The 26,493-nt window shown below is 35.8% G+C and overlaps 1 protein-coding gene across 1 annotated transcript in view; it reads right to left on the bottom strand.

The window, feature by feature from the left end:
• COL19A1 (collagen type XIX alpha 1 chain) overlaps window positions 1-26,493 on the bottom strand; it is a 170,385-nt gene that overhangs the window by 65,852 nt on the left and 78,040 nt on the right. The window contains exons 12-15 of the mRNA XM_070954645.1: window positions 20,810-20,863; window positions 19,834-19,869; window positions 11,124-11,177; window positions 3,655-3,708 (exon numbers count right to left, since the gene is read on the bottom strand). Coding sequence (XP_070810746.1) covers window positions 3,655-3,708; window positions 11,124-11,177; window positions 19,834-19,869; window positions 20,810-20,863 — 198 coding nt within the window. The remainder of the gene's footprint in view (window positions 1-3,654; window positions 3,709-11,123; window positions 11,178-19,833; window positions 19,870-20,809; window positions 20,864-26,493) is intronic.

The raw sequence follows: 26,493 nt of genomic DNA on the forward strand, positions 1-26,493 counted from the left end.
CAATTATATTGTTTATTCCTTCTGTGGAACCTAAACTTAGTCCAGTGAGAATTAGAGAACTCTTACAGAATGGTGGATTAAGCAAAGTCACCGGGTCTGCTTATTAAATTATCAGTTTGCTCTCAGCTTGTTAAGAGGGCTAGAAATTAAGTACTTTCCCCCCCCAAATGATGAAATGGTTATAAAACAACTCAGCATTTGTCAGAGCCAGAGTTCTGGGCTCTGAATTTCAATGGGAACAGAATAAGAGTAAACGATGCTCTGGCTTTACTACAAAACATGTCAGACAAACTTCAACATCAGGTAGCTTTCTGATAGCAATAGCAATAGCACTTAGACTTATATACACTTTACACTGCTTTACAGCCCTCTCTAAGCGGTTTACAGAGTCAGCATATTTCCCCCAACAATCTGGGCCCTCATTTTACTGACTTCGGAAGGATGGAAGGCTGAATCAACCTCGAGCCTGGTGAGATTTGAACTGCCAAACTGCAGGCAGTCAGCAGTCAACAGAAGTAGCCTGCAGTAATGCACTCTAACCACCGCGCCACCGTGATGCTGTGAAATTGATGTTTGTTCTGCTATCTATTGTTCTACACAGTCACCTCTGAAACCATGAATTAATTTAGTGCTTGATGAAAATTTCCCATCCTAGTTGGATAATTATGAGGAATAATTACTCCCATAGCCCTAGGTACATCAACCTATACCGAGCTCAGTAAAACGTATTTTTTACTTCCCTTGTAACAACTTACCACCCACCGCTAGCACCTATTCACTGAAGCCTGTGATTGCAGATGGATCTTCCTACTCTGTCAGGAACCAGAAAAGTCTGTTTTTGAAGTGGGAGATAAACATAATGGCAGCTGGGGCAGAGAAACCTTATATGAAATATATTTGTTCACCTTACTTAAAGCTATATCTATCATAATACGTCTTCCATCAAAACAACTATTTATTTAAAACATGTATATTGTATGTAATTATTAATCAGGTTGATGGTACTCAGCTTTTTCAAGATCAGCTCAAGTGGGCTAGGTGTTACCAATTTTTATTCTAGATTGTTCCATCCTGCCTGTGAAATGCTTTATTGCCATGATATAAATGAATACTGTATATTGGCCATACAATCACTGTCACATTGGGTAGGGACACACAATAGGGCAAACAAGAAGCCTATTAGCATCTTCTTTTTCTGCTTTCCTTGTATTTTAATAAAGCCATGTATCAGGATGGAATAGCTCTATTCTTGGAGTGAGAAAACTGTCTCCAATTATTTTCCTGCTTTAATATAAACATATTCACAATCCAATGTTTAAAAAAACAATCAGAAGACAAAGGCAGCATCCATTGTATGGCTTGATACTTAGCTCTGTAAAACCTACTCATGACAGTTTCAACCAAAACCCCATTTAATGCTAAATGCAAATGCCATGTTTACAATGTTCTTAACACACAAAGAAGTCTGGTTACTTCATATATTCCAGTTGTAAAAATTACAGTACAATAAGATAGGCTGCTAGTTAGTTCAAGTTCAAAACACTCCAGAAAGTTTAAGAGGGGTATCTTGTATAAGAAACCTCAGTGGAAGACTATTCTTGTATTTTTAGCTTGAATTTCTATAGATCTAACATTACCATAATTCAACAAAAATATATTGGGTTCTATTGGACACTTCTGTGACGTTAGAATAGGTGACACCTGGCTCAATTGTAGTAACCACAAGAGGGATCTTGGAGTCCTAGTGAACTATTACTTAAATATGAGCCATACAGATACAGATTAACAGAGTTGGAAGGGACCTTGTGGGTCATCTAGTCCAACCCTCTACCCAGTAGACCCTACACCATTTGTGATAGATGGCAGTCCAGTCTCTTCTTGAAAGCTTCCAGTGATGAAGCTTCCACAACTCCTGAAGGCAAGCTGTTCCATTGGTTGATTGTTCTCACTGTCAGAAAATTTCTCCTTATTTCCAGGTTGAATCTCTCCTTGTTCAGTTTCCATCCATTATTCCTTGTCTGGCCTTTGGCTTGACCCCCTCCTCTCTGTGGCAGCCCTTCAAATATTGGAACACTGCTATCATGTCTCCCCTGGTCCTTCTCTTCACTAGACTAGCTATGCCCAGTTCCTGCAACTGTTCATCGTATGTTTTAGCCTCCAGTCCCTAATCATATTGGTTGCTCTTCTCTGCACTCTTTCTAGAGCCTCAACATCTTTTTATAGTGTGGTGACCAAAACTGGATGCAATACCCTAGGTGTGGTCCTACTAAGGCTTTATAGACTGGTATTGATCTTGATTGTATCCCTCTGTTAATGAAACTTAGGATTGCTTTGGCTTTTTTTGCCAGCAGTGTACTGCAGCTGCTAAAAAAGCCAACACAATCCTAGGCTGCATTAACAGAGGGATAGAATCAAGGTCATGTGAAGTGTTAATAACACTTTATAATGCTTTGGTAAGACCATACTTGGAATACTACATCCAGTTTTGGTCATCTTGGTCAAAAGATGTTGAGATTCTAGAAAGAGTCCAAAGAAGAGCAACAAAGATGGTAAGGGTACTGGAGGCTAAAGCATATAAAGAATGGTTGCAGGAATTGGGTATGTCTAGTATAATGAAAAGAAGGACTAGGGGTGACATGATAGTAGTGTTCCAATATTTGAGAGGCTGCAGCAAAGAAGAGGGAGTCAAGCTATTCTCCAAAGCACCTGAAGGCAGAACAAAAAGCAATGGAAAGAAACTAATCAAGGAGAGAAGCAACTAAAACTAAGGAGAAATTTCCTGACAGGTAGAACAATTGATCAGTGGAATGACTTGCCCGAAAAAGCTGTCGGTGCTCCAGCACTGGAAGTTTTTAAGAAGAGATTGGACAACCATTTGTCTGAAATGGTTTTGGGTTTCCTGCTTGAGCGGGCTGGACTAGAGCAGGGCCCCCAACCTCAGGCCACAAAATGGACCATCCCATGGCCTGCCAGGAATCAGGCTGCGCAAGCGAGCGAAGCCCCATCCGTGCATACGCAGGATTCAGTCTGCAAAAAAACCATTTCTATGGAACCAGTACCTGGGACCCAAAAGGATGGGGGATTGCTGCACTAGAAGACCTCCAAAGTCCCTTCCAATTCTGTTATTCTGTTTTAAGAAGAAATGAGTAGGTTCAGTTAATTTCCCGGAGATGAGGCATTCATAATCCAGCATTGATTCATATGATAAATTCATGTGCTGTAAGAAATCTGTTTTGGACAGAAGCATCATTTGCTTGACCATTTTTGAAATCGGGATCGCAAGTACTGTACCTGTTTATTACTACGTAGGAGACACACACTATCATGAACTATTTTTTCTTAAGAACAACAATAAGAATGATGTTCAGAACACTCCTCTATCACAATTTCATTTCATTAATGAATAATATGCCCCAATCTGATAAGGATTCTTCATTCTGAAGGTTTTTCATTTTCAATACAACTATGTCAAACACAACTGTTACATTCTTATCCTATTTTTTTCCTATCACACTTATATCCCACACCTCTCTATATGCCTTATCTTTGTTTCTCTGTAGAGAAAGAAAAAGAATTGTTCACACAACCTCCTCAGGGTATCTGGTATAGATTGTGGCCTAAGCTGAATTTGATGCTATCCTTGTGGATACTCACAGGTGGCCCTGGTGGTCCTGCTTTTCCAGGGAGTCCTGGTTTGCCTCGTCGTCCCTGGATAAACAAAGACATATAAGAGCAAGAATTATTGGGGCAAAGAATTATTTATTTGTTTAAAGAACATGGTTTTGAAAAATATAAAGTCTTTAAGGCAGAACTATCAAGGAAATTTTCCAGAACAACCATTCTAAGAACATTACTAGAAATGTATGGCTTCCCTGCATCCTACACTACACTTTTCTTCTGTAGAAGCAGATTTGAACAAACTGGCTTAGTGCCTTGCACAAATTATTCTGGATAGAATGTTTCAATTTATATGAAAAAAAATCATTTTAAAAAATTGATGTTAAAAACATCATTTTAAAAAATTGTTCCAAATAAAGTTGAGCTTTCAAGCTTTCAGAATTGATTAAAGTCAATATTGAATTCTGGGGGAAAAAATCAGAAAGCTTTACTTTTAATCCTTTCAATGGAAATTCCTAGCAAGGACCTATTTATAGTTTTCCCAGTCTATATCAAAACTCTTTGAAGGCACAATTGTGTACTATATATTTAAAAATTGATACAGCAGTAACAGTGACAGTTGAAAAATTTTCCTGAACCAAAGCTGGAAGCCCCAAAGAATTGGCTATAAAGCAGAAATGATAAATGTCATGAACAATGAAGTAGCTTTAATTATTTTAAGATTTTTTCCCCAAAACAAAAAAGGTTTGCTTCATCAAAAATTTTAATTAGCACTTGTTTTGCAAGTTATGGATCATAGATAAAAGCATTTTCATGTGATATCTATCAAAATACAGCAAACTCAGATGAATTACCATAAAGGAACAGACAGGATTGGCAGTGGAAGAATTACAGTACACTTACCATCCTAAATCTTAAAAATAGGCTGTGCATTAGAGATTTACAGATATCCTGCCTCCATTTTCTCGGCTGATTTTCAATTCTGCTGTAACTGAACTGAATTATGCACTTCTTACTTATTGATCTCCATTATTCAAATCATCTGTCACTGTCAGAGATTCCCTGTCAACTAATCTGGACTTCATAAATTGAGCAGTTCTATGGGTCCAAGATCAGGAAACAGTGGATGACAATGTTTCAGAAGCCATGTGTCTCCTAACATTTTTCATGTGTTTCACATATAGCATCCATATTTAGGTCAATGTGCTTTTTGTTAACCTAACTTTAGCTATAGCTTTTGATGATTTTGGTTTGATGACTTCCACATGCACATTTGTATTTTAGGAGTAAAAATATGTGAGATATGTAAACATTTTTCATCCAGATGTTTATTGCATCCCTTAACTCTAAACACACTGAGTACAACTTCTTATAAAATAGGGTTGTATTATCAATATTAATGTAGTCCTTTGGGGTATTCAAGATGCACAGAATGTCACAACACATATTTGTAAAAAGTATTTGGCTGAAAAGTATTTACTGTGGTTTTTTTTTTTTTTTTACATTGCTTAATATTTCTCTATAATGTAAAAAGCTTCATGTGTCACAGTGTACATGCAATATTAAATTCAGGTGAGTCTTTCAGAGAAAAATGCTTTGCTATATCACTAAAGTGAAGGGATATGCTCTTGTAGGCGGTAGAGTTCCATAGATACTGAGAAAGGTAACCTTTATTCCCATCATCATTAAAGGGAATAGAAAAGCTCTTGCAAGCAATGGAATCTATTGGTATGCATGATCAGCGCTTCTAAATCAGAAGTTTTATTATATGAACCTTGGTTTCCCATCAAAGTTATTAACTAAATGCACCATTTAAAGTACAGAATGAAATGTAAGATTTCCATTCAAAGCAATTTGGATTTGTTAAAAATTTAGAAACTGATGAAAAATCAGATTCTGTTGATTACCTTTCCAGTTCCTGACTGCTTAACATTTTAAGTAAGTACAAAATAAAGAAATATTAAGCACATAGTAGGATTTGACCTGGCATGGACAAATGTAGGTACAGAATGAAGAACTGAATTCTCTGTAACTTATATTTGTAAAAAAGTTTGCTAGTATAATTTACAGAGCATAACATTTTTTTCAGATTGTTTCTATACCAATTACTGTCAGTGCCATTGTCCATTATAGATCCATTGTGGACTTCAATTCCCAGAATTCCTCAGCCAGCCATGCTGGTTGGGGAATTCTGGGACTTCAAATTCATATGTCTTAAAGTTGCCAAATTTGGAGACCTTGATTTATATGAGTACAGCCTGTTCATCACATTTGTCTAACTTTTTATAACTCGTAGAATATAAAAGTAAATCCATTAGTAGTTGATCATACATAGTACATTCACTAGACATTTTGTGAGAACTATCATCAAAAGAATTTGGTATGCATGTCTTGTTCCTTATTAAATAATAAATGGTTGGAAAAATACAAAACCAAATGTAAGGTTTCTCACAAGCCTTGTTCCCTGCATATCAAATACTCTAGCATTATGTTCAGATCACCACTCTAAGTAGAATGCTTAGTCCTCCATTCTTATAAGATTTGTGCTACAGGAAAAATCGATCCACTGAGCTCTATTAATAACAAGAAATGTGAAGGTATTTCTTATTTAGGAGCAACAGAAAGTGCTAGCAGTCCAAGATATTCTCGTGAAGTGATTACATCTCATTTATTTATTTATTTATTTATTTATTTATTTATTTATTTATTTATTTATTTATTTATTTATTTATTTATTTTTATATGCCCCACTTCTCCAGAGACTCAGGGCGGCTTACAATGCGTTAAGCAATAGCCTTCATACTTTTGTATATTTATACAAAGTCAGCTTATTGCCCCCACAATCTGGGTCCTCATTTCACCTACCTTTGAAGGGATGGAAGGCTGAGTCAACCTTGAACCTGGTGAGATTTGAACTTGCAGTAAGTGCAGGCAGCTGGATGTTAAATGCTGCCTTGGTAGGAGGCATTAGCCTCCTACGCCACTCAGGCTCCTTTCTACTTACAGATTATTTGTAACAAAGAAAACAGTGAGGAAAAAAAAGGGAGGGTTGTAAGCTGCAGGTTACTCCTGCAATAATCAGTAAATAAAGGATGATTGAATAATGATAGTATTATCTAGAAATTCCCCAGGTGAAAAAGGTATGGATGGGAAAGCAAAGGCACCAGAGCAGGGCTGTCAAACTCCTGGTCCACAGGCCAGATGTGTCACACACTGGCCATATCCATGCCCAGTTTAGCGAAGGGGATAAAAGTTACGCGATGCCACCGTGACAACGTGAGTTTGACACCTCTGTACTAGAGCATCAAAAACCTCATGCTAGATGGATATTTCTTCTTTGCTATTTTGCTATGTTGAGGATTTGAAAATGGACTGAAACGCTAGTTAATTGGGATAATGAATCATAGGGTCCACGGTAGTTGGGTGGCAAATAATAAAATAAAAATTATATTGTTGTTGTTCAGTCACTAAGATGTGTCTGACTCTTTGCGATCCATGAAATATAGCACACGAGGCCCTCCTGTCCTCCACTGTCTTCCAGAGTTTGGCCAAATTCATATTCATTATGTCAATTACGTCCCCTTCTCCTTTTGCCTTCAATCTTTCCCAACATCAGGGTTCAATGAGTCCTCTGTTCACCAGCAGTCTGCTGGTGGCTCAGCAGACTAAAAAGCATTGTGATTAACACCAGCTGTCTGCAATTACTGTAAATTCGAATCTCACCAGGCTCAAGGTTGACTCAGCCTTCCATCCTTTCTAAGGTAGGTGAAATGAGGACCCAGTTGTGGGGGCAATAAGCTGACTTTGTATAAATATACAAAAGTATGAAGGCTATTGCTTAACACATTGTAAGCTGCCCTGAGTCTCTGGAGAAGGGCGGCATATAAATCAAATTAAAAAGAAAAATTAGGTGGCCAAAATATTTGATCTTCAATTTCATTATCTGTCCTTTCAAAGAACAGATAAGTTTGATTTCCTTTCAGATAGACTGATTTGATTTCCTTGTAATCCAAGGGACTCTCAAGAGTCTTCTCCAACACCACAGTTCAAAAGCATAAGGTGATATTAACATTTTTCAATATCTGCCATAACATTCAATGTTTGCATCGAGATGGTATGTGTGCCTTCCTGAATTCAATTTCTTTTCCATTTATTTCTGCTGTTTTTTTAATAGTAAAATGTTTACATATCGGCAATCTGAAGCTCCATGTGATTTCAGTATGTGCAGTTTCTATATTGAAGTGGAAAATACTCTGTTCTGATTTCTTAGGGTTCTTGTTCCTCTAGAAATGTGTCCTGGGTGTTTTTTTAACCCATGAAAGTCAAGCCAAAGCTTCTCTTTAAAACCATTAAATTTGTGAGATGTGTCTAGTTTGGCTCTTTGAGAAGGAGGAGGAGGAGGAGGAGATGCTAAAGGGAATCAAAACTTTTCCTTTTGGAATTGAGAATGCTCTTGGAAAGCTGTGCTTTATTCACAGAGCCTTGGGACCATGAGTTTTTGTTTTTTTTTGCTTTCACCATGAAGCCAGCCAGCTCTAATGCTCCAGGTCTACCCGGGAGCATGGGAAAAGGGGAATTTTAAGATGCCGTTGCTGAGCAGCTGCCTTTAGCATTTTTCTTCATCTTTGTAAAGGGACAGGCTGGGTGGCCTTGTGGAAGCTAGAAAATGATGAAGATCAGCAGGTGTGGTAGAGTGCAGGGCAGCAAGGGCAATTGCGATGGAGGTTGCTAGGCATTCAGTACTTTATGGGGTGGGGGTGCTTTGTGCTGTGGTGGGCTCTTGGATCTCCCAGGAATTTGGAACTTCCTGTGGGGCAGCTCCTTTGTACTCTGCTGTGGAGGCTTCCCAGGTATTCAGCCCTTTGTGTGAGAAGGTGCAGCTGCTTTGTCTTATGGTATTGAAACTTCCACTGCATTTAAGGGCATAATGGTGGGGTACATAAGCAAGTGGGGGACAGTCATAAGTGCAGGTGGTTGCCAAGCTCCCAGACTTGTATGACATGACTGCAGCAGGGCTGTGACAACCATAACTTCAGGCACAATTTAAAAGTCCCTTTGTACAGTACCATTGTAACTTTCAATGTTCACTACACATATCTTCCCAAATATGACTGGCTTATCATAGGTATCATTGCATCACAATATATACTCAAGCAGTCTAATAAACATTGTGGTGGTGGACATGTGGTAGCACTAAGCAACCATTAGATTCATTTAATAATTGATTCTTGGAAGGATTTGGGGACAGGAGGATTTTTTTTTTTACAAGGAGAGTCCTTTTCATTAACAAAGACCTATTAAATGGATCCAGAAAAGTTCCTCATTTTTCATCAGTACATGTACTAACATCTCTGCTTGATTTCGTCTAGGGTATTGCAAGCTTCATTTCAGCTGTGTCTAAATGAATCTGAATGGAGATAATGCGATTTGAAAGTTCACTGCAATGAAAGTTTCACATGCTTAGAGTTCAGATAAAAGAAATGCTCTTTCATGTGGTTTCCACTAAAACTGCAATTGTTCCATTACTTCTCTAAATCGGTTTCCATGTTCATTTTACTTAGAGTAATTTTAAATGGGGAGACGGGGGGATTCATGGAAATGGCCAAGCAAAATGAAGAATGCTTCAAATAACATCCTGGCTCCACCCTGAAATCCCTGAAAGCTAATTAGGCTTGAAACTACTAACATGTGTATTAATAATCCACATGCAACAATAGAAAGGAGAATATAAGCTATTTCAAAATATCTTGCCAAAAGGTATTATTACTCAGTGTTGCCTCACTTCTGTGCACTGGTTTGCTATTGTTCGCCTACACAAGACTCTCTGAAAAGGCAAAAAATTATGTAGAATTAAATTGTAGCTTCTTGGTATATTCCACATTCTTAGGCAAGGACTGTTACTCTGGCTGGGGATGTAAGAACACTGTGGTTATAAAGCTGGTTTAATTATATATGACCAAGGATAAGACATCTACCTCATGCCAAGGCCTAGCAAAAGACCGTGGGGAAATTGGAGAGCCATTTGACTGGGACTTTACTCTTAAGTATGCTAATTTATTTTACTTAAAAATACTCAAGTTGCATCTTTATTTTCATCTGTCATAATTTTTAAAATTTTTATTGTGAATAAGGGCCTCCAAAGTCTGAATCATTCTACCTTTTCAAATGTAATATTTAAATATATGCCCACTCTTCAAGTAAAAAGCAAATACTAAAACTGTAAACAGCAAGACAGTGTTATTTCTTCTTCCCTTCAGGAGTTTTAATTAGAAGTTGCAGTATTATTTAAACAGAATCTAATCTCTTTATGAATCTGGTGCAGAATGGAAGATGATTACTTTCTTTAACACTATTTTTTTCTCTTCCAAAGTGATAATAATAGTGAAACTGACTTTGGTAAATTCAATTCCCAGGGAAATATTGCTGCTAATATTCATATATGCAAAGTAGTAAGAACAGCAAGCTGAATACTTTTTCAAATCAAATCAAAGACTAAGCATTTAAATGCCTCCTAAGAAAAGATTCCTTATTTTAAACTTCTTGCTAAACTTTAACACATTAGGAAGAACATTTCAGAAAATAATGTTTGACTATTTTTCCTGTTGGCACTGCATTGACCTTTAAATTTGCTTTCATTAAAAATAAATCTTCCCCTTAGCTAGAAACACCAAATTATGTAAACTTTAAACAATGCTTCAGGTGTTTCACATGACAATTATAATATATTTAAAAGGTCCAATCCAAACATATTTTTCATGTTACCAGTTTCATATGTTTCAGTTACCAGCAATTATTGCATACTTTTGCAATATTTTCCTAGGCCACTTTAGCATTACATAGTTTGAACAGCTACTTGCTGATTTATGTTTTTTTAAAAAATACAACCCATTGACTGAGAGAAGTCAATGGGTTGTGCGTGCTTTGAAGGTTACCTGGAAAAAATGCTTTGGGGCCCGTGTAAGTCTGAGGAAAAAGGTGCTATTACTTTAAAAGTTGTATTAATATTGATAAGTGGATTCATTAAAGCAACATCATCGCTTTTTCAGGCTTGCCCAGAAGCCTCAACCGTGTTGAGCCACTTTAAAGAAGAGGGATTCAACCTATTCTCCAAAGCACCTGAAGGCAAGACAAGAAGCAATGGTTGGAAACTAATCAAGGAGGGAAGCAACCCAGAACTAAGTCGAAATTTCCTGACAGTTAGACAATTTCCTGACAGGTGAAATTTCCTGACAGTTAGACAATTAATCAGTGAAACGGCTTTCTTTACAGTTGCGGGTGCTCCGTCACTGTAAGTTTTTAAGAAGAGATTGTCTGAAATTGTATAGGGTCTCTTACTTGAGCATGGGCTTGAACTATGAGGTCCCTTCCAACTTTGTTATTTTGTTATTCTGCAGAGTGCTGTATGTGTTTGTGTTTGAGGTCCAAAGGTTTTTCTAATAAATCAGTTTTGAAGCACAGACAGCATGATAAATTAGTATCTGCCAGTTGCTGCCATATTTACTTACCCGCTGACCTTCTTTTCCAGGTGGGCCTTGAGGACCTTCTATTCCTGGCATACTCTGTAAATACAGACAGTTTTCAAATGTTACTTCCCTCATTAATATAGCTAAAAGTAGCTCTCATATTCCTAAAATAGTAAGCAAACCTTCATAATTAAAGTTTAATTTCAAGAAGTATTCATACAGGTTCTTATGACTCTGGCAAGCAAATGCTAAAGAACATAGAAAGATCACACTTTAATTTGAAAGATGGTTCACAGCTGTAGATTTGAGCAGTTCTTGCTTGATATTTTTTAAATAAATGCTACAGGTTAAGTTTTGAACTGGATAGACTTGATGAAAGAATGTGTGTCTGTTTTATGAATAAATGGTGGCCTCAATATCGGAGGGTTATTTTGTATATTAATTTTTGCACATGGACATTTCTATATACTCTCCACTATGCTGAATGATGAGAGGGCAGTCTTGACTATCCTGATGCCTCAACATGATTGTAACTTTCATCATCTTCAGTCAGCATGACCACTGATCCAGAAACTAGCATGCTTGCTGAGATACACAAAAGCAGAATACAGATAAAAATGATGAAGAAATTGTCTGGAAAGCAGGTTACCTTTATACTTGGGAAAGCATTTGAAAAGATTTCAGGCTTTGTTAACAGGTATTTCAATCCTAAAAAGGAAACTGCAGTCACAGAAAAAGGGAAGGAATGCTATAGCAAACCAAATTCAAATTCAGATTTATTTATTGCAACCTCAGGGCCATATACAAACAAGATATTGAATAAAATAAATATTGAATAAAATATTGAATAAAATAAAATATTCATACACACACACACACACATATACATAAATGTATGTTAAGAGACAGATGTGTGTAAAAGGAAACCAATAAGTATAATAATGGAATCTAAAAATAATGAATATAACTACTAAAATAAAATAGAATAAAATGCTATTTTAAGAAGTTCCAATTCTAAATAATGGTACAGCATATCATAGAAATGATAGCACAGAACTGAGCAATTTAAGAGATTATTTTCAAGTCATTGTCTCAGAGTAGTAGCATTAAATAGAAATCACACTCCCCATTTAAAAATTTCTTTCAGACAGGATATATATAAACAGAAGAATGGGGATCTGTAAGATAGGGTGAATTCCCTCCAAATTTCTGGGATAAAATAAACGTTAGGACAAGTCTATATAATAGGGAAATGCAGAAGAGATATTAAATCAAAAACTGTAATTATAGGAAAAACTGGAAATCAAGACTTCTATAGACAAGGACACAAGAACTATAGAAACCTATACTCTCAATTAGGAGAGCAAAAGCATCATTGTGTGCCTATCTGCCTGTGTAGAAATAAAAGTGTGTGTATAATTTAGACATGATCTTTGTAAGATGGTTCACCTATAGCAGTGATGGCGAACCTTTTCAGCACTGAGTGGCCAAACTGGAATACATGAGCGTATGCGTACACACGCACCAGAGCGCCAAAAACCCAAAGACCAGCTGGCTGGTGCGCATGCGCATGCCGGAAACCAGAAGAGCAGCTGGTGATGGCACACGTCCCACAGAGAGGGCTCTGCGTGCCACCTCTGGCACCCGTACCATAGGTTCGCCATCACAGACCTATAATTTGGCTTCAGTCATTTTCAGTTTTTACCTCGCAATATTTATGAGAGAATATGATCTTTGGGATGAAGAGGTAACTTGGTCTCATAGCACTACATGTTGCCGTGGGTAATTTCAAATCAGTAACTTGAGAAATCTCTAGCTGATTTTAATTAAATTCCATTACTTTGGATGACATGGCTTTGAGTTCATGTCTTTATTTGACTTTGTTTTCAAACTTTAGATCGATACAAAAAAATGCATGACCCAATTTTTCCTTTCTTAAATCAACTTAGTAAGCTACGTGACATATATTTATGAAGCCAACAAAAACGTGACAAGGGAATCTTTTTATTCATAACTACAGAGCTGTTTTCTGTCTTATTCATAGATACATAATCAAACCATTTTTTTTAAAAAAATATTTCTCTACAGCCAAGTAAGTTTTGCATATTTTAAAGTAAAAAAAATTGAGGCCAACTTCAGATGATTTATCACTCATACCAAACAAGGCCAGTTCCTTTATCCCTAGAACAACATTTCTCTTTTATCCAAAAGAGAGGTGTGAATTAGTCCCTAAAAAAGTAGATTCTGGTGGAGATAATAGAATGGAGCATTTAAATAAAATGCATAGGTCATACATGATAACTTTCTTACATTAGCATATCTCAAATTCTCAGCTTGGCTAACTTGATCTCTTAATTTCAGCTTGGCTTGATTTCAAACTGTACTCATACACTCAGTAATGAAAGTGATAGAAAATTGAAATGAGCTTAAAAGATGCTACAAAAATAAAACTGCCAGATGACCTGTCTTAGCTGTATAGTATAGCTAGATTCAATTAATATTGTAAATATTTTAATAAAGATTATTTACTTCATAGAGTTCCTTCTCTCAATTTTATATTTTTCCCTCCCTGACTTACATGCTTAAGAACATTCTTTATGCTTAGTTCATTAACCATAAGCTAGCTACATTATGAAGACATGTAATATGAAATCACAGAATTTAAACTGTCCTCTGGGGTCACACGCTTCCTATCTTCCTATCTCAGATTTGGCTAAGGGGAAACTGACAGTGTCTGCTTCTTTTTTATATCGCTAGAAGTTTAGCCTATTGCCCAAACTGTATGGCACAAAAACTGCAATTCACAATGTCCATTCTTTCCATGTGCTGTTTCTCTAGCTATTGTCTACTTATCTACTCACCCACCATCTCCTTCTTTCCTTCTACACATTCCACCATCTCTCCCCCTGCCAAATTTCCAGATTTCCACATTCATCCCTGCTGAGTTCAATATAGCTGGCCTCATTCACAAATTCCTACTCCATCTTCAGATTCTCTGAATAGCTGCCCCACATTTTTTTTCTCACAATCATAACAATCCTTCACAATCTAGCCACTGGTCTCGCAGAATATTACTGGGCATTTTGGAGCTGCTATTGGGATTCTGTCTCCCTATCTCAGTGTTGTTTTCTGGCTTATCAATGCCAAATATTCCCAAACATGCTAATATTTTGTGTAAATATATTAGATTGTTGAGAGCTCTAAAGAGATTATGGCCAATCTCCACTTCTTAAATTCTCTGGTCATGATAATTAAGCTACTCAATCATTTCAAATTGTGAAATGGGTGGCAAATAAATTTTATAATAATAATTTAAAATGTTAAAAATGACCCAGGACAACAAAATGTTAAGGCTGAAGACTGTATGAATTTAAGACAAGTTTGAAGACTTTACTACTGAGTCTGACTCCTACTGCGACCAGCCAGAAACAGAAGCAACAACTATTTTGAAAGGCAATCATCTGCTGCCTGTGAATTTTGGGAATCAGCTTCAAAGGGGTGAGAGAACTGAATATTTACCAGATTACAACACCCTTCTGAAGATATGCAAAGCAATTTCCATCTGAGTAATTTCCATCTGAGATAACAGTGAATTTCCTATCTGTAATGGTATATTAGAATGAGCTTGGGAGACAGGAGGAAGACATTTATCTAGACAATAGTCCAATAAATGATTGAGTATGAAGGAAGAGAGGTGGAGAAAGCATCTCAGAAGGGACACTCCCTAGTTTTTAGCAGAGCAAAAGTACGGGGTGAGAAGTACTTTTAAATTTGCCAGATTCTCTTAATGTAACCTTACAAATACGATAGCATTAGTACTCAGGGGAAAAGTATCTTATTTAATAAAATAATTATGTTATAATTTGGTAATAAAAGCAACAGACAAACTTTTCTAGATTTCAGCGAATCAATTACTTTATCTTTTAAGCCATGTTCTACTCTTAAAACCCACATTCATATTAGCGGTGCCCTCCCTTATTTACAAAATTTTGTACTCTATCCAGGTGATGTATATCTTAGCAAATAGGAACATGTTATCTGGGCTTGAAGTTAAGCAGGGTCAGGTCTAGTTAGTATTTGAATGGCAGACCTCAAGGGAATACCATTGGCTAGACTTGTGGTAAAAGAACAGTCTGGAAAAGGTACTACTAAACCAGTTACTGTTACCAAGAAAATTCCATGAATCAGTCCATAAAGTCACCGGTAACTGAGTCTGATTAGATTAAGAATTTATTTGTAAATGATCCATTTTCCTTTGTTTCTTTGATCTTTTTCTTCTTTCCAAAAAATCCTTTCAGAAAGGAAAGTCAAGAAAACTGCATAATATGTTTTAATTACTAAATTAGGAAGCACTTGTCTGGAAACACATTACTTTATGTATAATGTAAAGTAATTCTATTTTTTTTTAAAAAAATTGTAAATATACTTAAGAAAAAGAAGGGAGGGAGGGAAGGTGGGTGGAAATTAGATAAGTTTTATAAAACAGAAAAAATGAGGAAAGTTTACTCTTATGCTATAAATTAAATTATAAATTAGAACAAAATATAATCATAAATTAAATAACCACATATCTCTATGGCCCTTTAAAAACTATTAATAGAGTTAAATCAGAGATTACAAAAAACAGGAATAAGAATTATTAGTCAAAATACTGAAGAAATAACAAGAATGTCTAACTAATCTGAAAAAAATTCCATCATTTTAACTTTATGAAAACCAGACAGAATCTGGTGTTTTAAGACCTTATTATAAGAGAAGGTAAACCTGAGATGTGGTAAAAGTCTATGTACAGAATTACAGTCCATAATCCGATATAGCACCTTGTTAAAAATGTAAGAAGATTTATGGCCTACTTTTAAAATTTTAACAAGATTTGATGTAAAGCATTACTTGAATTAACTATAAGCCATTTCATCTGTGAAAATTTAGGGAGTTTACTTAAATTAATATTCAAATAAATGTGATTACATCATAACCATTTTTGAAGCCTGATAAGTGAATAAACCATTCAGACTTTTTTCTTAGAGAAAAAAAAATGTTTAAATTTAATATTATGCAAGATACATTCAATGAGATTAGGTATTATGAGATAAGGTATTATTATTATTATTATTATTATTATTATTATTATTATTATTATTATTATTTATTGGTTAATCTTTAGTGAGATTCACAGCCTTTGAGGCTGGTTAATAGCTCAGCAGCTCGAGTCCTAACCAAGGACCTAGGAACTGTTAAGGTATCGTCGGAGGATGTAAGCTGTTCCGAGTAAGGTGGTTTTTTGTAGAGTCAAAATGTTCAAGTCCGGCAAATTTAGAATTTCTAAATAGCAGGGTAGCCCTTTGGGTATTGCTCCGAGGGCTCCAATTACAATCGGGACAACACACGATTTCTTTTTCCACAGTCGCTCAACTTCAATTTGTAAGTCCCGGTACTTTGTGATTTTTTCTTGCTGCTTATCTTCAATTCGTGCATCATCAGGTATTGCAATGTCAATGAACCATACTTTTTTCTTTTCAACTATTGTTATGTCAGGTGTGTTGTGGACCAAGTGCCTGTCAGTCTGAATCCTAAAGTCCCACAAGATCTTGAGTTTCTCATTCTCTAAAACTTTCTCAACCTGATGTTCCCAGTGGTTTTTGCTGTACTCAAATCCAAACTTCTGGCACAATTTCCAGTGAATGATTTTAGCAACACGGTCATGGCGTTGTAGGTAGTCAGTTTGTGAAATTTTGCTGCACCCACTGATCAGGTGGTCAACTGTCTCTTCTTTTTCATTGCAGAGGTGGCATTTGCTGTTGGTGGTAACATGTTGAATTTTTGCCTTCATACAGTTTGTGGCTAGGGCTTGTTCTTGAGCTGCCAAAATAAAGCTTTCTGTTTCTTTTTTCAGTACTCCTGATCTTAACCAGTTCCAAGTTAGTTTCTGGTCAGCTTTGCATTATTATTATTATTATTATTATTATTATTATTATTATTATTATTATTATTATTATTATTATTATGTGCACTAAGGATATATACTCAATTTATGTTCAACCGTAGAAAGTACAAAACTCATACAAAGGATAAACAGAGAACATAATGAAGAATATTACTTCAATAACATCTAGAGAATTATAAATCCCTTTCTCTAGATTAGACTTTGATTCTTTTCAATCTTTCTAAGCTTTTGGTGCACTGCTTTGCATTAGATCCAATCCTTCCTTTTGGGATGCATCTAGAAATGATGCTGGGAAACTACCGTCCAACCCTACTTTGTTAAGCTATGGTGTTCCACGGGACTTTATTTTGTTTCTATGTTGGTTTACATTACAAAGTTGACCTTTGGGACTGAAGAAAAACCTATTTGGCATGGGTTTGAGTTCCTTCATATAGAGCAGATTTCTTGATCCATAGTGGTTACTGGATTCACAGATGATAGTTGTGGCAAAGGGTGTCTTTGTACAACTATGTCTAGTGAGACAATTGGACCCTTCATGAGCTGGTGAGATATATCAGTTGTTATCTATCGCTTGATCATATTCCATCTAAACCATCGTAAATGCTTTACATGTGTCTGACTCTAAAAAATGTCTAGAAATTGCAGTTGGTGCAAAATGAAGAGGCTAAATTGCTGATGGATAATATAATGCCTGTAGTGAAAGATAATATAATGCCTGTAGTGCCTACTAGTTGCCGTTGTCTACCAGACATAATTTAAGACAAGGTATGGCCTTTCATTCTAAGAACCTGCCCTACTCAGATCAGTAGAAGCAGCACTTTAGAAGAGGCCCTTTTTGCCAGAAACTCATCTATCTGGACCGTCTCTCTCTGATCGCAGATATGGAATATAAAAGATCAACAAATTGCCATTGATCCATGTTATTGTACTATCAGTGATAGGAAGAGGTGTTTGTGATATTCTAGGGCCACATGTGTTAAAATAATTAGGATGCATTTAGATAATCTGCACTTGGCTAGAAGGGTAGGACTAGAGATATCATATACTGCTTGATATCAGGCAACAAAAATATCTTGGGCTAGTTGTGTCTTGAAACTGCATAATGCCACTTGTTAATTGTATTTAATATGTAGCAGTAACCACAGGGCATGTCTTGGTCTGAATGACTAACTTCTTCATTCTGTTTGCTTTGTACCAAATGTGTTATCTGATGCTTCATTTAACCAGGTCTCAAGGAATATGGAACCAGTATTTCAAGTATCTGTTTAGTAAGCACATTTAGGTGCTTTTGCTTGTGACAGACTTAACCCTTGGCTTCTGCTTAAGAATTTGGTGCCATCTGGATGAGTATTTTATAACTCCCCAAAGGGATAGGCCTACAGGAACGTAAAAATGGATGCTCATTTTCCTGGAGAACTAAAAGCTGTGGATCAAATGTCAAGAGGAATAGTTTTCATATACTTTATGAGAGAGATCACCATACCACCTTCCTTCACCTGTCACTCTTGTGACATGACATCCACAGGCTTAAGCTCTGGATACCAGAAAGGAGAGAGAAGCTTAGCCAACTGTGTCATTTCAGAGAAAAGCCCCTTACTCCTTCTGCCAATTCAGCACCTTGACAAAACTGTGAAGATAAAGCTGTCATCCCTGAAGTTCAGTCATTGCATTGCTCTTGCAGGATGTGAAAACAACATCAACTATTTTAGTCCATTATGTTATTTTATTAGTATTATGTTATTTTAATATTAGAGAAACAATCTGCGTTATGTGGGAAATTAATGTTTAAAGTCAAGATGTTATGCATATTAAGTAAGGAATTATACAATCTTACAGCCATGTTCATGTGTCTCTATGATTTTTTTTAGGGCAATTCCAAATACTTTTCTTAGAAAAAAAATGTCCATTGAGACCTTTTTCAATATTTCTCCATGCCCAAATAAAGAATAGACAAAGCCAACTCTTATCACATTTCCAGGACCATTAGTTAAAGTTTAATTGACTTATTAGGATTGCTAAGTGACAATAAAAACAAAGTTTTCTCCCTAACTGCCCAAAATGTAATAGTCACTTCTTATTGGACCTAAGTTTTCAAAACTATGACTTAATGGAGGCAGGTTTCAAGCCCAGTGTTTGAGAAGCAATTCGGGAGTGAATGTAGGTTCCAATAACTAAAATGAAACTTAAATAAGGATATTGCCAGACATCTGATAGCCCTTTGCAATTAGGCTACGATTGAGCAAGGACTGCTAGACTCCAATGTCAGTTTTCCATCTCATATTACATCTGTCATACCCCCAATAATTTTTCTCTACTCCAAAAGCACTGAGAGATACATTTGGCTGCTTAGGGGAAATGCAGCATAGGGGATTGATTTTCTAGATCTTTGCAGGAGTGTCCATTCTCCATGTGACTAATTTTAACGCCATCGGGAAAATGATCATCTACTTCCGCTAAACAAAAGGCAATCCAGTGTCCTTTTGAACACATTACTGCATATGAAAAATGATAAACAGAGTGACATATTCTTTTTACCTTGTTTTGCAAGGCTTTGCATGAACCTATGTCACACAGTGAGATAGTCAGAATATTTTTGAAGAGAATGAAAGTAGACTGTGTTCAGCTGAAAAAAAAATCTAATATTCCTCTCACAAATTGTATAGGTTGCTAAATGTACATTTTGTGCAACTGAGGAAGTATGAATTTACCTAATTTAGATAGGTAAATTATCAATGGAAAAAAATCACCATCATATATACAAGCCAACATTTGGAAGATTCCTTCATTGTTTTCAAATTAAGTACTTACTGCAAGGGCAGCAGGTCCTGGAGGTCCCATATCACCCTATAATATTAGGAGGGAAGCAAAAAGTAACAATTGTATTAGTGCAATTTTTCAAAATGCCACTTCACTTAAAATACTTAACATCTATGGTCCACTCAGCTTCATTTGAACTACTTAATTCAATACATATAGTCCCTATTCAATTTATTTTAGAGAAATATGATGAGAAAATTAAATTGCTGAACAACTCAAGGTCAGCAACCATCGTCTGAGGGAGATTCAGGCTTATCCCTGGGTAGCTCATTTTTCATGATATTTTGGTTAAAAATTCAAGGGTTGGCTTATCTGCAGATAGGTTTATACATGAGTATATGTGATAAGTCTGTTCAGTCCCTTTTCTGCATTAATTTCTGTAACTGTTTCTAAAACGTCTGTCATGAAACTTGGTTTGCATGTCTTCTACAACATTTTTGTACACTTTTTCATCACATCCTTCTATCTGAAGGTATTTCCCCCTAATTTGTACATTTTTTTGCAAGTAAATTTCATAATGCTTTATTGAACCCACTTGGTAAACTGTATGTTTTATACATTGTGTGTGTGTTTGTGTCAGACTACATTTGTAAATTCAGAGAAGTGAGTCTGTCATCAAGGAACAATGCCTCTGCTCAAGGGTACTGCTGGGATACCCCCAAACAAACAAACAAACAAACAAACACCCCGGATGGAGATGAGGGGAGGGGAAGAAGTAGTTGCAGAAGAGCAAAAGAGACAGTTATCCTGCTTAGGTTAAACTCAGCAAATAACATTTTCCAAGGAGTTGTTAATATTCAGACTCATATTCAATGGCATCTACACTAGAGCACTGGATGCAGCCCCTTAGTATTTCTTCTTTGTTCTTTTATTGTCAGCAATTTCTCCTCTTCTTTTCATTACTCAGGTCTTTAATTTTCAGCTATCAATTCAATATATGTGTTCGCATGTGGACATATCTGCATACCTTTTCTCCCTTTGCACCAGTTATTCCACAATCACCAACATCACCTTTTAAGCCCTATGGAAGAAGGAAAAAAAGATAAGAAACCATGTTTAATATGTATTAAATTCTGTAAGTAAGAAGTATAGTGGTTAAGCTCCTAGACTAGAAATTGGGAGACCGTGAGTTCTAGTTTTGCCTTAGGCATGAAGTCAACTAAATTATCTTTGGACAATCCCTCTCTCAGCCCAAAGGAGAAGCAAGGACAAGCCACTTCCAAAAAGTTTAGTTCAGGCAGTTGCCAGGAGTCAACAGTGATGTGAAGGTGCATGCGCACGCGCGCGCGCGCACACACACACACACACACACACACACACACACACACACACACACACAGCCTTTTTCAAATCAATCTCAACTCTTTTTGGCATCATGGATATGTTTTCTTGGCAACAGAGTGGTTTGCTGAAACAAACATTCAGTTCTTAAAAGTAGACTCATTAAATTTGTCATCCATCTAAAGGTTTCCCTAAAATTATTACTTGGTTTTCATGACAAATTTAATTGAGAAAAAATTGATGTTAAGATGATAAGCAACATCTCTCCCACTGCAGGCCAGGAACTTTGAATCAGAAAGTATTCAAACTACTCATAATTGGACAACTTCACTTTTTACAAAAAATAATTAATTCACCATTTAGAAGAAATAGTTACAGTACATTAGCATTTAAGTAGCCATTTCAAATTAAATGATGGATTTTGATAAACTTGATTTCACATTTATAAACAATCAAAGAGTTAAATCTAAAGCAATATTTGTTCTGTCTGAAGAAGACAGACAAGGCAAAGAGAAATGAGTAGGGGAAAAAAATCTGCCTTAATGCCCATGCTTGAATAGCATAAATACAAATTACTCTATTCAGATTTCTGAATGGATTCAGATTTCCAACTTTTTTGTGGACTATAAACAAAAATGGTTATGAGATTTCAGAAAGCAAATGGAATATGTATATAAACATACATATTTATCATGTTATTCCCTTTCAGGATGTGCAGTGTTAGGCAGTGGGCATGAAAGAAGTAAAGAAATAAAAGAAAGTAGTTGAAACTACTTAATACCAGCACCATTCATATAGTTCTCCATACTTTTCTATCTTTGCAAAACATCCTTGCTTTCTCCACATCCTTATGCTTCTTTGTTTTTTACATAGATCATTTCTCTCATTCTGAGGTTCACATCAATTTCATTCCATCACTATTCTTGGACTGCTTCTTTCTCTCAACCTATTCATATTTTCTTCATAGATTTGTTAAGCAATTCATTTGGTATGATTAATTCAATGTTTGTACCCAATCCACATTTACTCCACTCCCATTCCTTCTTGACATGATTTCTTCTTCTTTTACTATACTTCTTTAAAAATATTCCCACCCCATTCATTTTATTTTTGTTTCTTTTGTGTTTCTCCTTACATAAAATCGACTCTCACTTCTATATACACAAATAGACAAAAGTATGCCATTATGCACAGCCAGTTTTACTTCTCTGAACATATTCCTTCTTTGCAAGAAACTATCTACTACCTTTCTACCTACATTTCCTCATCTCAAAATTTCTCCATTCATTCAGAGTATATGACAAACAGTGCTAAATAATCATGGGGGGGGGGGGCAGTCAGCATTGCTTTCGAAGTGCTTAGTATTGTATTGTATTGTATTGTATTGTATTGTATTGTATTGTATTGTATTGTATTGTATTTTTTTACTTCACTTCACTTCACAAATGTATTTATATCCTGCCTTTATTATTTTTACAAATAACTCAAGGCAGTGATCATATCCAATACATCTTCCTCCTATTTTTTCCACAATAAGAACCCTGTGAGTTGAGTTGAGAGAGTGTGACTAGCCCAAGATTATCCAACTGGCTTTCATGGCTAAAGTGGGATTAGAATTCACAATCTCCCACTTTCTAGCCTGGTGCTTTAACCACTAGACCAAGCATTTTATGTAGTTTTTTCTGGGATTACATTTTTTTGGTCTGTGGACATAACAACTTAATGAAAATTCTTTATCTTTAGAACTAGAAAGCAGTTATTTCTTCATTAGGATTTTATGTACAATCATCTTTTACCTTGTGATTATTCACAAAGAAATTAAATAAAACATACATATGCATAGGACCTGGGTATTTGCGGGACCGCCTTCTGCCACCGATAGCCTCCCACTGACCAGTACGCTCCCACAGAGAGGGACTCCTCAGGGTGCCATCAGCCAGGCAATGTCGGCTGGCGACCCCCAGGGGGAGGGCCTTCTCTGTGGCAGCTCCTGCCCTCTGGAACGATTTGCCCCCAGAGATAAGAAGGATATCGGATCTCCGGGTCTTTCACCGTGCCCTGAAAACTTTTCTTTTCCATCAAGCAGGGCTGGTGTGACCCTCCCCCTTTTTAGTTTTTTTTAGCTTTTTAGCTTTTAATCTGTCAATGGGTTTTCGAATTGTTTTAAATTTCGGCCAAAGTATGAAATTCTTTTAATAATTTTAAATTTTGTATTGGTATGTGTTTTAGTTCTGGCTGTGCACCGCCCTGAGTCCACTAGGAGAAGGGCGGTATACAAATTGAATAAAATAAAATAAAATAAATAAATATCAATTTACATTCCTTCCAGCTATGCCATCTATTCCCTTTCCCCCTTTTTCACCCTAAAAGGAAAGCAAGCAAACAAACAAACACCAATTAACATATGTGCTTAGAGAAAATATCTTTCTGTGTAATTCCAGTTTCCCCCCTTTGTCAACATTTTATACAACCCACTAAGTACCAGTTTATGAAAAGGGCAAATTTATAAAACACCAATAGTAGTGATTTCTAAATATTTCAGACTGATGTACCACAAATGTGGAATCCTAGCTTTCATTTTGAACCACCCCATGACTTGTATGTGGGAAAAATCAAAGGAAAATGAGAACAATATGCTAGGGAAAGAAAGAAAATAATTGGGGGGAAAAAATCAGAGAACAACGAAAGAAGAACCGTTAGAAGCTCTATGTGTCCAATAAATATTGTGCATTTTCCTTCCTTTGTTTCATTAATTCTTCAAATAAATCCAGCCTCTCCTTTACTTTTTCTATATATAATTCATAGTTTAAAGATCAAAGTGAAACATCTTTCCATAATTTATTATTGAATTCCTATATTGTTGTGTAGTAAGAAATAACATAAACAATACAGCTTTCTCACAAAAGATTTCTTTTTCCTTCCTATTTCCTATGCTGTACAAGTCACCCCATTTATTAATCACACCAAGAATATGCACTTTTACATTCAATTCTCATATTTCATATCACTTGTAATGCTGGTCTAAGCCACTGAGTCTTCCCAAAGTCTACAAACAGGGAGAAAAAAACACCCGCTGACAACCTGATTATGACTAACAGATGGACTACTTGTCACTTCCAGGACTAAATTCTATTATAAAATTAGCATTTTCAAGATTATCAATTTACAGGTCTGTATTAATTGGAACCACATTACTGTAATACTCAGTATTTCTGTCCAGATGTTTAAATTACTGAGCCGAAGACACAAGCCTTTCAGCTTTTGTTATGGTTTATAGACAGAACTCCAATATGTAGGCATTCCAGCTTGGAGGATTCTTTGGATGGAATTCATGCAATTTGGAAACATGTTCTCCCATTAATAAAATAGAAGTAAACCTTGAAAATAAAATATTAAGATGGACAGTGTTTTCTTTCCGCTTTATATAAGCAAAATACCAGGGAATGGGCAGACATACAGGTCTTTGAAAGTGGATGATACAATCAGTCTCCTAGAGAAAACAAGTTGAAGATGTTCTTATAGGTTCACACCGTAGGGTCAATATTTAATCTTATCTATACTTTGATTTTTTATTTGATTTTTCTCTAGCTGGAAAAGATTGAGACAGAAGAGAACTAGCTCATTCCCTTTTCTTTTTATAGGTAGTGAACAGCCAATTTTTTTTCTGTCAGCAGATGACAAATGGAATTACTTTCGTAGAATGCATTTTTAAGACATCTGTACTTTCTGGTGCTTTAGTAGAGTGATGCTATTTTTTTTTTCTTAAAAGAGGCCAGCATGTACCATGCAGTCAGGGATTACAACCATGTCAACTAGGCGGTAGACTAGAAAGTGCATTCAGTTCAGTTCTAACTTCATAGCTTCAATTTCATTTCATAACAGATTTACTACTACTCTGCCTCTCAGTTCATATTCTTCACTTGAATATTTGTTACATTTTTATCTCAAGCTTGGTCAGGGTGGGGTTGGGGAGCAGTTTTCTCCCAGTGGGAGGAAAGCACATCTTCAGGAATGTGTGGGTGAGTTCTTAGATGTGTAACAACATCTAAGTCCAGTGGTTAGAGAGATAATAAAATACACTGAGGAAATGGCCTTATAGGCAGGTAAATAGTGTTATTCCAAACATTTGTTGAAAGTGCCATAAAGACTGCTGTAAGCATAATTTATTCATCTTTTATTGTCATTTTCCCCCAAAGAAGTAAATTCTTGCAGTTATTTAATGTACTTGCAGTTAGCTAATGTACTGGACTTTTTAAACATTAAAGTCCTATGTTGACACAACTAATAACATTAGGGTTTGTTTCCAAATAAACATGAAATAAGCTTAGCCTATGCTTTTTTCAAACAGAAGTAAAATCTTTTTAATCATTCCTTTTGATTTAAACTGAAACCCCCATAGGCATTTCTGAGAGCAAAGGAGTTTACTATATGCTAGTTTTCTTTCTCTATTTTCTTTCAATTTTTATTTTCTCAAAATTTATGGATCCTGTTATTCAGGAGTGGAAAATCAATAACTCTGCTTTAAGAGTATTGTGCAGGAAGTCATGTTCTTTGCTAGAAGTACAATCATGAATTTCATATAGATTGAATTATTTCTCCAGAATATTTATTTTCCACATCACTCTTATATTCTAGCATTTTAAAATCCATTTTCAGTTCCACAACATCTTTTTCCATTTCACTTTATAATCTAACATTTTAAAAACTCCAAATCCACAATCAGATCAGTCTTTATTTTATCCAATAAAATCTATTGTTCTTCTATATCCTTTGCTATTGTATCACACAAACTTGTAAGTAACTTTTGAGTAAAATTGTTCCCAAGCAGCCTTAATTTCTTTTATAGTTAAATAGTATTGCTCCATTGTATTAATGGGTCTGCTCTCCTTTAAAAATAATCCTTTGTTCTCTCTGCTTCCCTGTAATCAGACTTCAAAGTTTCCTCTTATCATCTGCTTATTTTCCAATCAAAAAAACTTTCCCACAGGAGGATTTTTTTCAGTATCAAATATTTTATATATTGTTTTAGAAATTTTAAACACCCTATAGGAAATATTTTTTTCAAATCCATCCATCCCCTTAATTTTCCTAAATCAACATTCCAGATCCAATTTTGCTGTTTTCCAAACTTTAATATTTTTCTTGTTAAATTTACTTAGAGATTCTAATGGTGGAAGAAAACTCTCCCAGTGTAATGCAGTTTATCTTTTAGAAGGTTCTTAACCCAAAAAAGTCAATAATAAGCAACTTCCTAAAGTAACTAAATGTCAGAAGAGGTTTGGGGCAGTTTGGGAACTTAGTCATGAAGGTGATTCAGACCACAGCCAGACATTATTCTTCTACATAACTAACCTGGTAGGCATTTTCTGA

The sequence above is a fragment of the Pituophis catenifer genome, unplaced genomic scaffold (assembly GCF_029215685.1).
Source record: "Pituophis catenifer annectens isolate HBS135680 unplaced genomic scaffold, rPitCat1.0.hap2 SCAF_1, whole genome shotgun sequence".
In the NCBI taxonomy this organism is placed as follows: domain Eukaryota; kingdom Metazoa; phylum Chordata; class Lepidosauria; order Squamata; family Colubridae; genus Pituophis; species Pituophis catenifer.